Source organism: Podarcis cretensis (genome assembly GCF_951804945.1).
Source record: "Podarcis cretensis genome assembly, chromosome: 5".
Lineage (NCBI taxonomy): Eukaryota > Metazoa > Chordata > Lepidosauria > Squamata > Lacertidae > Podarcis > Podarcis cretensis.
In genome coordinates, this window is record NC_137174.1 from 96,277,225 (window position 1) to 96,290,391 (window position 13,167).

The 13,167-nt window shown below is 37.1% G+C and overlaps 1 protein-coding gene and 1 long non-coding RNA gene across 2 annotated transcripts in view; one reads left to right on the top strand and one right to left on the bottom strand.

The window, feature by feature from the left end:
- The first annotated feature begins 347 nt into the window (after positions 1-347).
- Positions 348-13,167, top strand: part of LOC307217044 (cytochrome P450 2J5-like) — a 28,332-nt gene continuing 15,512 nt past the window's right edge. The window contains exons 1-4 of the mRNA XM_079978057.1: positions 348-616; positions 2,162-2,324; positions 6,231-6,380; positions 6,583-6,743. Coding sequence (XP_079834183.1) covers positions 449-616; positions 2,162-2,324; positions 6,231-6,380; positions 6,583-6,743 — 642 coding nt within the window. The 5' untranslated portion in view covers positions 348-448. The remainder of the gene's footprint in view (positions 617-2,161; positions 2,325-6,230; positions 6,381-6,582; positions 6,744-13,167) is intronic.
- On the bottom strand, positions 7,881-10,778 carry LOC307217262. Its single transcript, XR_013839500.1, has 2 exons — positions 10,112-10,778; positions 7,881-8,417 (listed from the first exon to the last, which is right to left on the bottom strand). It is a non-coding gene; the product is annotated as an uncharacterized lncRNA (long non-coding RNA).

Here is a 13,167-nt window from a genome sequence, read left to right on the forward strand (position 1 = left end):
AGAGATAGAGAACCAAAAAGGAATCAGAAAGAGAGAATGTACACATGCACACTTTGCTTTTCCTAAGGGTCTGGGTTTCATAGTCATTTTTTATTTAATGAACATTTGGTACAAAATTCTTTCCCAAATATTTGTGTCACAAAATTGGTCTTAAGATAGCTTGGATTCTAATTACAATTTATATAGATCAAGCACCCTCTCATTTACGTGACCCATACAAGACTGATTATAGTGTTCAATTGTATTACATGACTTGCAGTCACGTTCCAAGGCTACTTGCAAACGGTGTCACACCCCTTTTTGCTTATTTGTTTTCAATAACTGAGCATATAAAAACAGAGAGTCCTGCTGATGTCTTTGATGAAAGCAAAAACTCCTTAGAGAAAGAGAGTTGAACCTGACCAGGCAACCTAGAAAGAATTAAGGAGAAAGAGACAACAAGAGAAGGATGGAGATACGGGCACTTTTGATTGCTCTGCTGGTGGCTCTTCTGATTCTGCACTACCTGAAACTGCTCTGGTCAAACAGGCATTATCCTCCAGGTCCTCTCCAGCTTCCTCTCGTTGGAGCCATATGGAGCTTTGGATTGAAGATTGATGAAAATACTCTCATTCAGGTACTTATTGCTTAGTAATAACTCAGTCTGATGTCAGCATTTATCTATTTCCCCCAACAATTATGATATTTAAACTTAAATAATAGCATGGGTTAAAATGGTAAATGCCATAAGCCTCTGTTGTCAGAAACTATAAGCAATACAAATAATAGTAATAATATAAAGGATATTATTATTAATACTGAAAAGCACAAAACCATAAAAACTACTGATCAAAAATATTTATTGTATACTGTTAAACTGAGGAAGGAGAAGAGAACACCCTCAAAGGAAGAATGGTTTGTGAAAATCTTGGAATATGCAGAGACGGCAAAAATTGATAAAAGATACAAATTTAGAATCTTTTAAAGAAGATTAGAAAACCTTAACGGTCTATATAAAAAGTTGTTTCCCATATGCAAAGACCACAGTGGGGTTTGAAGTGTAAGAAAACAGCTGAATATATTAAGAAACATGTTAGAGAGGATGAAATTAGATAAGATGGAACTTTAAAATGCAATTGTATGTAATTCAAGTTATAAACATTGATATTGAGTGAGTGGGAAATCACTTGTTTTGTTGAATTGGAATATAATTGTTGAGTAACAAATGTAACTTTCTATATGGAAAAAAAGAATAAAATATTATTACAAAAAAAAAAAAGACTGACCACATAGGTCCTCAGCATTCATTCATGGCAGCCTCTCAACAGGTACTAACCTGCATTTGCTATTCAATTTCTGAATCCTGGGGACATTTTCATCTTGTTTACTCCAACTTGAAGCACTTATAAAAAAACAATTTAAATACCAAATTCTTAATGGTTCTCTGCAGTAAACTAGGGTTTCCATATTTTAGGAAACCACAAAAATTGTAAAACTTTTTCCATTGTGTTGCTATACATCCAGGTGCTACCTGACATTTTGCCTGAAACTTGACCCAGTGCTCTAGCCCAGCCTATGGCAACCTGTTACCCACCAGATGTTTTCGACTATGATGCCCATCTGCCCCAACGACCATGGCCAACAGTCAACAATGATGGGAGTTGCAGTTCAAAAGCATCTGGTGCGCTACAGTTTCCACATCCCTGCACACAAAATAATTGTGACAAGATCCTTTTCTGGTACAGGAGGGCTAGTCACTATGAAGTGCCTCTGCTGCTCTGATCCTAGGCCGAGGCAACATAGACGGCAGAGAGTAAAATAAATAAATAAATAAATAAATAAATAAATAAATAAATAAATAGTATTTATATCCCACCCTACCCAGCTGAAGCCGGGCTCAGAGCAGCTAACAACAATAAAAGCAACACAGCATTCTAAAATCAATTCATTCTAAAATCAATTCAAAATCTAATTAATGGCAACCATTGGGCTAGAGTTCTGTGAGGGTTGAAATGGAGGGAGGGAGGGGGGAGGAGGAGGGGGCAGAGATGATAGGAAGAGAACTGCACATAGTGAGAAGCTGCAGAGGTGAGGGAGACTGAAGCTCTTGTATTAAGTTGAAATATCCAACTGTGTTTTTTGAATCCATCATTCCTCTCCTTTCTTTTGACCCAAATGGTAGCTGGAAAAGCAATATGGAAATATTTTCACCCTATGGATAGGACATCTACCCATTGTACTACTGTCTGGATTCCAAGTAGTGAAAGAAGCACTCACTGACCACTCTGAAGAATTAGACGAGCGACCAGATACTCCTTTCCTTAGGATCATGGCAAAAGGAAAGGGTAAGTAGTGAAGAATAAGAATTTCTACTGGTATTTTCCCAAGGGAAAACATTTAAAGGGCTGTCCAGAACAAAGGTTCTCTATTATTGTTGCACTGCAGGAAATGGGTTACATAGGAACGAACAGCTAGGCGCTGAGATCCCTTCAGTGCCCCTCTAAAATATAATAAAAAAATTCCTTCCAGTAGCACCTTAAAGACCAACTAAGTTAGTTCTTGGTATGAGCTTTCGTGTGCCTGCACACTTCTTCAGATATCAGTATCTGAAGAAGTGTGCATGCACATGAAAGCTCATACCAAGAACTAACTTAGTTGGTCTTTAAGGTGCTACTGGAAGGAATTTTTTTTATTTTGTTTTGACTATGGCAGACCAACACGGCTACCTATCTGTAACTCCTCTAAAATATGTGAAGGGGCCTGGCTCCGCCAAAGTTCATGGCAATTGCCATTCTAATGGTGGGCGTGAGCCACATCATGTAACTGATCATGCGAGGTGGGACTCACTTGCCCCCTTTGAGGCGTTCTCAAAGTAAAGGAAGGATTGAACTCTGTTTAATAAGAATACACACAGAGGCTTGAACCAGCAAGACTCTGAGAAGGGTGCGCATAATAATCTCCCCATGCCTCCACTCCTCAGCCCAGGTTGTTTTATTCACAAAGGAACTTTTACATAGTGTTCATAAGAACCAATCAGATTTCTTCTGAACATTTCAACAAACCCCACATGGGGAAAAGTTAAACTACCAAAACTAATTAAGCACACAGAACTACAAAGGAGTACATTTGGCAACCGTGGGAGGTGATAAACAAGCAATATACATAAGAAGGACGGCCAGGAGGACAGCGATCATTATCACCTTTATGTGAAACCTGTTTCCTGGCCCTAAGATTAACATCCTAAGATTAACATATCAGAAAAGCTACATCAAAGAAGTTTGCCTACTGTCTTTGATGACCCAGGAGCCTGCCTGCCTAAGCAACTGGGCTGTGTACCTGACTTGTGAAAAGAGAGAAATGGGCAGTAGAGGAACAGTAGAGGAAATGGCCAGAGATGCAGGCGGTTGTGGGATTTGACCAGAAATTATTGTCAATGTATCAAACCCAGTCAACACAATGCATTCATCGTGGACACAATGGCTTGATGCATATTTTATAATTCCTCATAGTAATCCCACCTGACCCCACACTCTGGATATTTGCACTCCTACACCCTTCCTGATATTTTATTCAAGTTGGCACCCCTGATGGATTGCAACTAGCAAGATTCAACTGCAGGTAGAAGTTTGTTGCCTGTTGTAATGCATTTACTATCCTGGCCCTCATTGCTGGATGAAGAGCTTGAACTCTGAGTTCTTTCTGCTGAAGGTCTTGACGCCTACATCAGATTGGTACTTTGCCAAGGCACAGGTTAAAAGAAGTGGCAATTCCATAAGAGGGAAAAATACCCATATTAAATACCAGATGACTTTTGGAGACTGGTGCCTGCATTGGCTGGATGAGGTGGTGGGCTGGATGAGGGCCAATAAAGTGAGTCTGTATTCTGGTAAGATGGAGGTATGGTGGGTGGAGTCTAGTCAATTGTTCAGTTTACTGCTATGGATGGGGTTGAACTCCCCCTGAGAGAACAGGTTCATAGACTAGGGGTGCTCCTGGATAAATCTTGGCTGCTAGAGGCCCAGTGACCTTAATGCCTTCTACCAGCTTCAGCCAGCAAGGCAGCTTTGGCTAATAAGACAGCGAAAGTAGTGTCTGGATCAGGATAGCCTAACTACTGTCATCCATGTGCTGGTTATCTCTAAGCTGGATTACACAATGTGCTGCATTTGAGGCTGCCCTTGAAGCAGCGTCTGGCAAAAAATGCAGTGGCTTGACTGCTCATGGGGGGCAGGACATAGCCAGCATGTTATGCCACTTGCTGACAATTAGCTAAGTTCAAGGTGCTGGTTGAACAAACAGCCTATACAACTTGAGATCAATATATCCCTTCCAATAAGCTTTTCTGTTGAAATCTTTCTCAGTTTTGCTTCTTTTCAACCCTCGGTTCCTCTGGGAGGATGAGTGGGATATAATTGTAATAATAAATACCGTCAAACCTCAGATCTTGAATGCCTCCATTTTGGAACTTTTCGGCTCCCAAACGTCAAAAACCTTGGAAGTAAATGCTCATTTCTTTTTAAGGTTTTTTGGTAGCCGAATTTGGTAATCCGAATTTGGTAGTCTAACGCAGCCTCCACTTGAGTGCAGGAAGCTCCTGCAACCAATCGGAAGCCACCACTCGGTTGAACGGATTACGTTCAACAACACAGGTTTGACAATTACAATAATAATAATATGGTATTGGCCCTAATATAAACTGCACCCACCATTGATGCACTACAGTCTTGTCAAGAATATGGTGCAGAATGCACCCTCAATAAAAGCCCCGGCTGGCGGGACCAGTAGAAGTAGTAACTGGTTGACATTACACATTCTATCCTTAAAAACGGTGTGGGAAAAATTGGCTGAATTGGGTTTGTTTGCTGTAACTTTTCAGCATACTGACTAAAACAAACAAATAAATAAATAACCAAAATAAAAACAAAGAAAGGAAAAGAGAGAGAGAGAGAGAAACGCCAAGCCCTGTCTCAAAGGTAGGTCTTAACTCTTGTCTCACACAGAAGGGAGTGGACCCTCCCAGCTCTTACCTGGGTGCTTCCCATTCTTTTCCCAGCCTCCCACCCTGGGAGATCTTTCCTTCTCTGCCTCTCACACAAGCCAGCTATCACCTTCAAGTGTGTACCCTCATTAACCCAGGGCAGAGGACATCGCAAAACAAAACAAAACATAAGCAAAAGCAAAATAGCTAAAAGAAGACGAAAATAATAATTAAAACGTGAAGAGTGAAAGAGAGAAATAAATAAAGACAACTTCTGATTCTTCGTCTGTAAATTATATTTATTCATAATATTTTAGGTGTTCATTCCAGTGTGATATCCAACTGTTTCCCAGGATAATATCCAGCTGTTCCTTGTTCTGCTAGGTCAACATCGTCAGCCCCAGATATCACTAAGTGTCAAGAATAGTCCTCTTCCAATCTTGTATGATGACTTTATCTCTCCCCCCCCCCAATTCCAACCATTACTCCATGTTTAAAAACAATAAATCATTCATTTTTATTTAAACACGAAACTTTCCGCTATAGTCATATATTTAAAAAATAATCTGTTATGTATTGAGTTGAATAGGATCCAAAATGCAGCAGTCTGATTGGTCCTAGAACAATAGGATCCAAAATGCAGCAGTCTGATTGGTCCTAGAACAATAGGATCCAAAATGCAGCAGTCTGATTGGTCCTAGAACAATGCAGCAGTATGATTGGTCCACAGGAGCCACCCAATCCAGCTCCAGGTGGAAGTGAATCCACAACCTGATTGGCCTACAGGAGAATCCCGGAATTAGCCAATCACGTGCAGCCCATTTTGTAAATAATGTATATAAAGCAGATATTATGGGGGAACTTTCATTCCTCCTCACCACTATGAGCTGAATAAAGGGCATGAAATCCACTCTCAATTCCGAGTATATTTCATAATCCATAGTTATTTACTTGTTGTATATTCATTATTTTACACCCATTTTGATTTTTTGCGATCCCATTTCTTGTAGGAAAATTTAGCAAGAGGGGGAAAAAAGAACTTCCATTTCCACCACTTCCAATATTCCCAATAGTGTCACTAGAAGCTTGATGAAATTTCCCTCTAAATTCCATCCAATTTGTACCCAGAATCCTTTCTGCATCATCTTGTAATTCTTTGCTGTAGAGAGACTAAGCAGCTCTTACTTGCAAAGGCATGAATCATTGTTTGTTCTGAGATGGCAGCTTTTTACATTGATATCTGTAAATAATAATTTCTCATTGCTTTGCCAAGGTATTGCATTATCAAATGGTCACACCTGGAGGCAACAGAGACGCTTTGGTGTAGTTACTATGCGGAAGCTGGGGCTGGGGAAGAAAGGCATGGAGCACCAAGTAGCAGAGGAGGCTCATCAGCTCGTGGAGGTTTTTGCACGTTCAAAGGGTATGTGATGCTAAGTGATGGTGCGGAGCTGGCATATGGAGATATATTTGTGTCCTACCTCTGTCCATTTTAGAAAGGAATGTGATATGTTTTTCTTGGTTCCTAATGGATATCCCAGCAGTTTCTCTTGGCCACCATGAAACCCCACTCTCAGTATGAACTGGACCAGCTGAGCTAACATTAGTATAACTTTATTTTGCAGGACAGCCACTTGATCCTTCCATGCCCATCACTAATTCAGTCTCCAATGTGATATGTGCTGTGTCTTTTGGGCACCGGTTTGCTCTTGAGGATGAACAGTTCCAGAAGCTGATAGAAGCCATGGATTTCTCTCTAAAATTTTTAGGAAGCTTCGTTCATGCTGTGAGTAGTCATTTTCATATATATACACACATATACACACATATATACACACACACATTTTTATTCATTTTCCTAACATATTAGTTTCAACAGTCATACAATATATCTTCTCACCTTACACAATCTTGTAGACTTCCGTCAATACCTCTAATGATTTTACATTCTTTATCACTTATTCTGCATTTCTTAATTTCTATATTTCTTACATTTAATTGTCCTTAACTATATTTCTCTTCATAAGTTTTCTTGCAGTATTTCAAATAATCCACTTTACAAAACTTCTTGCAGTCCTACTAGCGTAATCTGTTCATCACAATTACATTTACTCCAGTCTTCTAAGAATCTCTGATCCCCCAGGTTTCGAAACCTTCCTGTAAATTTATCTAATTCTGCGTAGTCCATCAACTTCATCTTCTATTCTTCTTTCGTCGGTAGTTCTTCTTGCTTCCATTTTTGTGCCAATAATATTCTTGCTGCTGTCATTGAATATAAAAACAATTTTCAATCCTGTCTATTCATATGATCTCCTACAATGCCAAGTAAAAATGCTTCTGGTTTCCTAATAAATGTATATTTCAACATCTTTTTCATCTCATTATATATCATTTCCTTTTTCACTTTTTTACATTCCCACCACATGTGATAAAAAGTTCCTTCCTTTTCTTTACATTTCCAACATTTATTACTTACTTTATACATTTTACCTAATTTTACAGGGGTAATATACCACCTAAACATCATTTTCATCACATTTTCTTTTAAAGCATTGCATGCAGTAAATTTTAACCCTTCTTTCCATAGTTTTTCCCAATCTTTCACTTATATATTATATTCAAAGTCTTTGGCCCAATGTATCATAACCGACTTTACCTCCTCATCTTTCAAGTGCCATTCAAGCAGCAAATTATGTGTTTTAGACAAAATTTTATACTTATTTTTCAATACCTCTATTTCAAATTTTGATTTATTATCATCAAATACTTTCCCCCTAAAATCCTGTTTAAACATTTCATTAACTTGGCAGTAGTGCAGCCAATCATTCACATATCCTTTAACCTCTTCATAAAGTTTCATTTTCCATTTACTTCCTTTTGTATTAATTTTTCATATGTAACCCGATTTATACTCATATTTATCTTTTTCACACTCATTGCTTCTAATGGAGACAACCACTGCGGTGTTTTACGTTCTAATAGGTTTTTATACCTATCCCATATTTTGAATAGAGATCTTTGGAATATATGGTTTCCAAATCCTTTATGGACTTTGTCTTATTATACCATAAATACGCGTGCTAACCAAATCTATTATCATAACCTTCCAAATCCAACAAATCTGTATTTTCTAACAGCATCCATTCCTTTAACCAACAGAGGCAAGATGCTTCATAGTACAGTTTCAAGTCTGGCAGGGCGAAACCCCCTCTTTCTTTAACATCTGTTAACAACTTATATTGAATTCTTGGTTTCTTCCCCTGCCAGATATATCTTGAAACCGCCTTTTGCCACTCTTAAAAAATTGCTGCCCCCTTGATTACTGGAATTGATTGAAACGAAAATAACATCTTTGGTAGCACATTCATTTTAATAGCAGAAATCCTTCCCCAAAATGATAATTTCATCCTTCCCCATACTTCCAGATCTTTTTTATTCCATTCTGGAAAAGGTCTATATTCTTTGATGTTAACCAAATTCCTAAATATTTAACTTTTTTAACAGCTTCTATACCAGTTTGTTGCTGCAACATATCCACCAAGTTCTGATTCATATTTTTAACTATCATTTTAGTTTTCTTTTTGTTCAGTTTAAAACCTGCCACATGCCTGAATTGTTCTATCTCTTCTAATACTTCCTTGGCACTAGTTATTGGTTCTTCTATTGTTAGTACCAGGTCATTTGCAAAGGCTTTCACTTTATGCTCCTTCCGACTGACTGAAATTCCTTTTATTTTTTCATTTCTCCTTATTGTCCTTAGAAAGACTTCCAGTACCAATATGAATAATACTGGTAGAAAGCCTGCTTGATCCTTATGTATTATTTCATTCAATGCTTTTTTCAATCTTTTTGCCAATATACTAGCAAACGATTTATAATCATTGTTTAACAATGAAATCGGCCTATATTTCTTTACTTGTGTTAAGTCCAAATCCTGTTTTGGTGTTAATGTAATATATGCACCTTTCCATGTTTCTGGAAGTTCTCCTTTTTAAATATATTATTCATCACTTCTTTTAATGGTACAAGTAGGGTGTACTTCATTTCTTTATCATATTTTGCTGTAAATCCATCCGGTCCTGGTGTCTTTCCACTTTTCAATTCTTTTATTGTGTCTTTTATTTCTTCTATTTCAATTAGTTCATTCAGTTGGTCTTTCTTTTCTGTCGGAATTTGTTGCACCCCTTTTTGTTTTAAGAATTCTTCTATCCTCTTTACGTCTTCCTTCCCAGCTGTTTTATACAATTGTCTATAAAAGTTCACAAATCCTTTCCTAATTTCTTTTGGATTTTCTATTTCTTTTCCTTCTATAGTAATTTTATTTATTGTATTCTGTTCTTTTCTTTTTTTGATCTGCCAAGCCAACCATTTTCCTGATGTGTTAGCGTGTTCAAAGTTTTTTTGTCTCGTTCTTTTTATATTCCATTCTACTTCTTGATTTATTATCATTGCAAACTGACTTTGTAACATTTTAATATTTTGATTTATTTTAGCATCATTTGGTTTTTTGATTATTTTCTTCCCATTTTCCATAATCTGATTTAATATTTCTTTCTTTCCTTTTTCTCTAAATTTATTTCTGATGCTGTTTTGTTGTATAAAGAAACCTTGCATCACTGCTTTGCTGGCATTCCACACTACATTCATTTTGGTTTCTTTATTACAGTTATTCAGAAAATATTCTGTTAACATCTTCTGTGCTTTCTCATTTATTTTTTGATCATCCAATACATTTTCATTTAGTCTCCACTGAAAAGTCTTTTCTTCTTTTTCTTTTATCTTACACTTTATTGCATTATGATCCAAAAGTGTCTTTGGTTGTATTTTAATTTTTGTAACTCTTGGTGTTAGTTCGATGGTTATCCATACATAATCGATTCTTGACATTGATTGGTTTCTGAAAAATAAGTAAATTGTTTTTCTAATGGATGTCTCACTCTCCAAACATCTACCAAATTGCAATCCTCGATCATAGAGAAGAATGTCTTAGGTAGTTTCCCTTCTTTCAATTTTTCTCTTCTCCTTGATCTATCCATTTCCACTAAGACCACTCCATTCATGTATCCCATTATTTAATCTTTTGGTCCACAAATTCAAATAGATTTCTTCCAAATCTTTGTAAAATTCAGTCTTACTATCATTTGGTGCGTACACTCTGACAATTATCAGTTTCTCGCCTTGCCACCTGACTTGTACCGCTATTATCCTGCCTTCTTCATATTTGAAGATTTGCTGAGCTTCAAATTTACTTTTTATATACAAAACCACTCCCCTCTTCTTGCGCTTGTCTAAATTCATTTTCCAGTTTTTTATTAATCAGTACTCTTCTATGTTTCCTAGCCACATGTGTCTCTTGTAAACAAATAATATCCAATTTTTTTTCTTTTGGGAATGTTTAATTTTGTTCCTTTTCTTTTTGTCATTTATGCCATTAACAATCCAAGTCCATAATTTCATTGCCATTTTAAGTTCTCTTTAAAAGTGAAAGAATAAAAGTCTTTAAACTTGTCCTCCTCCTTCTTCTTCCTTCAATACAATACTCCTTCAATACTATCTTTATCTTCCTCTTCCGGACCTGCTGGTCCTGCTGCTGCTGCTTCATCTCATTTTCCCAACTCTTTGTATATCCTCAGGAATTTGTGTGTTTCACCTACATTTTTAAATTTAAATTTATTTTCTTTGTAATAAAATGAAATTCCTTCCGGAAATTCCCATTTAAATTCAATTCCATTTTTCCTTAGCATCTGTGTCAGTGGTTTATATTGGTCACATTTTTTCAACAACCGAAGTGGGACGTCTTTAAAAATGATTGTAAATACTCCATCAAGTGTATTTTTGGTTTCTATGGAAGCCGCCCAGAGTGGCTGGGGAGGCCCAGCCAGATGGGCGGGGTATAAATAATAAATTATTATTATTATTATTATTATTATTATTATTATTATTATCAATGTATAATCTTTTTTCTCTATTTTTCTGCAGAATCAAATTTCTCATCTCTCTATCTTTGAATATAATCAATCAATCTCCTGGAAATTTATTTGCTTTAGCAGTCTTTGTTCTAATCCTAAATGCATTCTGTATCATCTTCTTAACCTCCTCCACTTCCATACTTAACCGTTATGCAATTTCCATTGTTAATTTCTCCAAGATGTTTTCTCCTTGTACTTCTGGGACTGATCTAAACCTCAAGTTCATTTCCCTTTGCCTCAGTTCATTCATAGCAATCACATCCCACAGTTCTTCCTGAGTATTATTAATTTCTGAAACTTCTCCTTTGACTTCTCTTCCTCCTTTTTCATATCTCTTACTTCCTGTTTCGTTCGCTTCCTTCCTTCTTCTAAACTCTGTGTTCTTTTAGTTATCTCCCTCATCTGACCTTTCAATTCATTGACAGTCATATCAAAATTTTTATCCATTGATTCCAATCTAGTCTCCAATTTTTTTCACTTTGTTTGATGTCTTTTTTAATTTCTGCAAACATTTTTAAAATATCTCCTGTATATTCACTTTCTTGTTTCGATCCCCTCCTCTCCAATGGTGTTCCCCCTTCTCCAACATTTTTCTGTGTCTTCTCCATTATACTTCTATTATTTTAGATGTTATTTTATTCCTCACCACTAATCCAATTTAGATCCAAATAATAAAATGATGAAACAGGAAAAACAATAAATATTTCTTCTGCCACTTGCTTAGCCAATCCACTGTAAAGTTTTATGGCTGAAATACAGCAACAGGGTTGCCAAACATAAATAAAGGAAGGAAAGAGTACCAAAATAAAAATAACTTAGTCCAGTTCGCAGAACCACCAGTCCATAAAAAATAAAAATAATCAGGAGAGTAGAAGAGTATCAATAATATATATTAAAAAGAAAACCCAAGTCCATTACCACAAAAAAGAAAAAAGGAGTTAAAACCCTCTCAGTCCCACAATCCAATCTCAGACTGTCACAAAAAGTAAAAAAATAGAAGACAGGAAACTGGGTGTGGGGTGGGTAAAGTAATCCTCTTTCTCCTCTCCGCTCTTCTCCAACAAAATAAGATAAAATAAAAATTACCATTAAAAATATATCCCTCTTTTGTTCAGGCTTAGCAGTTCCCCAGAAATGCTGCTGTCTGGCACACAAATAGAAACTTAAAAGTAAAAAAAGAGGCTTCTTAATTACAACTACGCAGTTTCCCAAAAGCAAAAGCAAAAGTTTTTCAGAAGTTTCTCCTCCTGCCGTCTCAGAGATCCTCAGACAGACAAACCACCCCCATGGTAAGGGTTTTCTACCCTATTATTATTATTATAATATAGTTTTAAGTTAAGCAAAGTGTTTATATAAATTTAAAAAGCTCCACTGTAGGAAGACTCACTGCTTTGTTGTTCCATAGGAACTTCCTGCATATAAGTTGAATCCCAGTCCGGGCTGACCTCCTTTTTTCCACCCCGCTGCTTCTGAATCGCTCTAATTATTTTAATTTTTATCTTCTTTTCACCAATTAAATCTGGATTTTTAATTTTTTAAGAATCGATCGCTGTGCCAGGTAAGCTTGAGTCTGCGCTTCTCGAGAGTGGAAAATGGCATCCCGGGCCAGTGTCTTGATCTTGCCAATCTTTCTGCTCCCAAAGGGAGCGTTTCAGGCAGCGGAGAGACCGCTTCTCGGCTTGCTGGGAACCTGCCTTCTGAGGTTTCTGGGAGCTTGCCGGGCCCTTGCAATACCCCCTTTCCCCCCTCTGAAAAGCTGGATTCTCCCCTAAGGGCTGAATCCTGCTTGCTCCCAGCTTAGCGACCAACTGGAAGTCCCATGAGTAGTCATTTTCGTTCCTACTAAGCCAAACAGGTGTCCCTTAATACCACAAATCAGGGCTTTAATACCACAAATCAGTATTTTGGAATCCATTATGATGGACGATAGAAGGTTGGAGAAGTGAGATCAGGTTTAAATTGATCTGAGATAAAGGCCACTTACAATCTCACAGCCTGAGCAATTTCTCATGATTATCATTGAGATAAAAAACATGAGTAAGAAAACTTTGTCCACCACAGGAGACTTTTGGAAGAAAGATGGAATAAAAATGGAACAATGACCTTCAGAACAGGTCATCAAGAGCCCACCAAAGGGGACAGAGGTGAACAAAATAATCTTCTCAAGAAGGGAATTACATAGTTTTGTTGCCATCATTGAAAACTAAATGTATCTACTCTCTAGCCACTTAGTGTAATGGT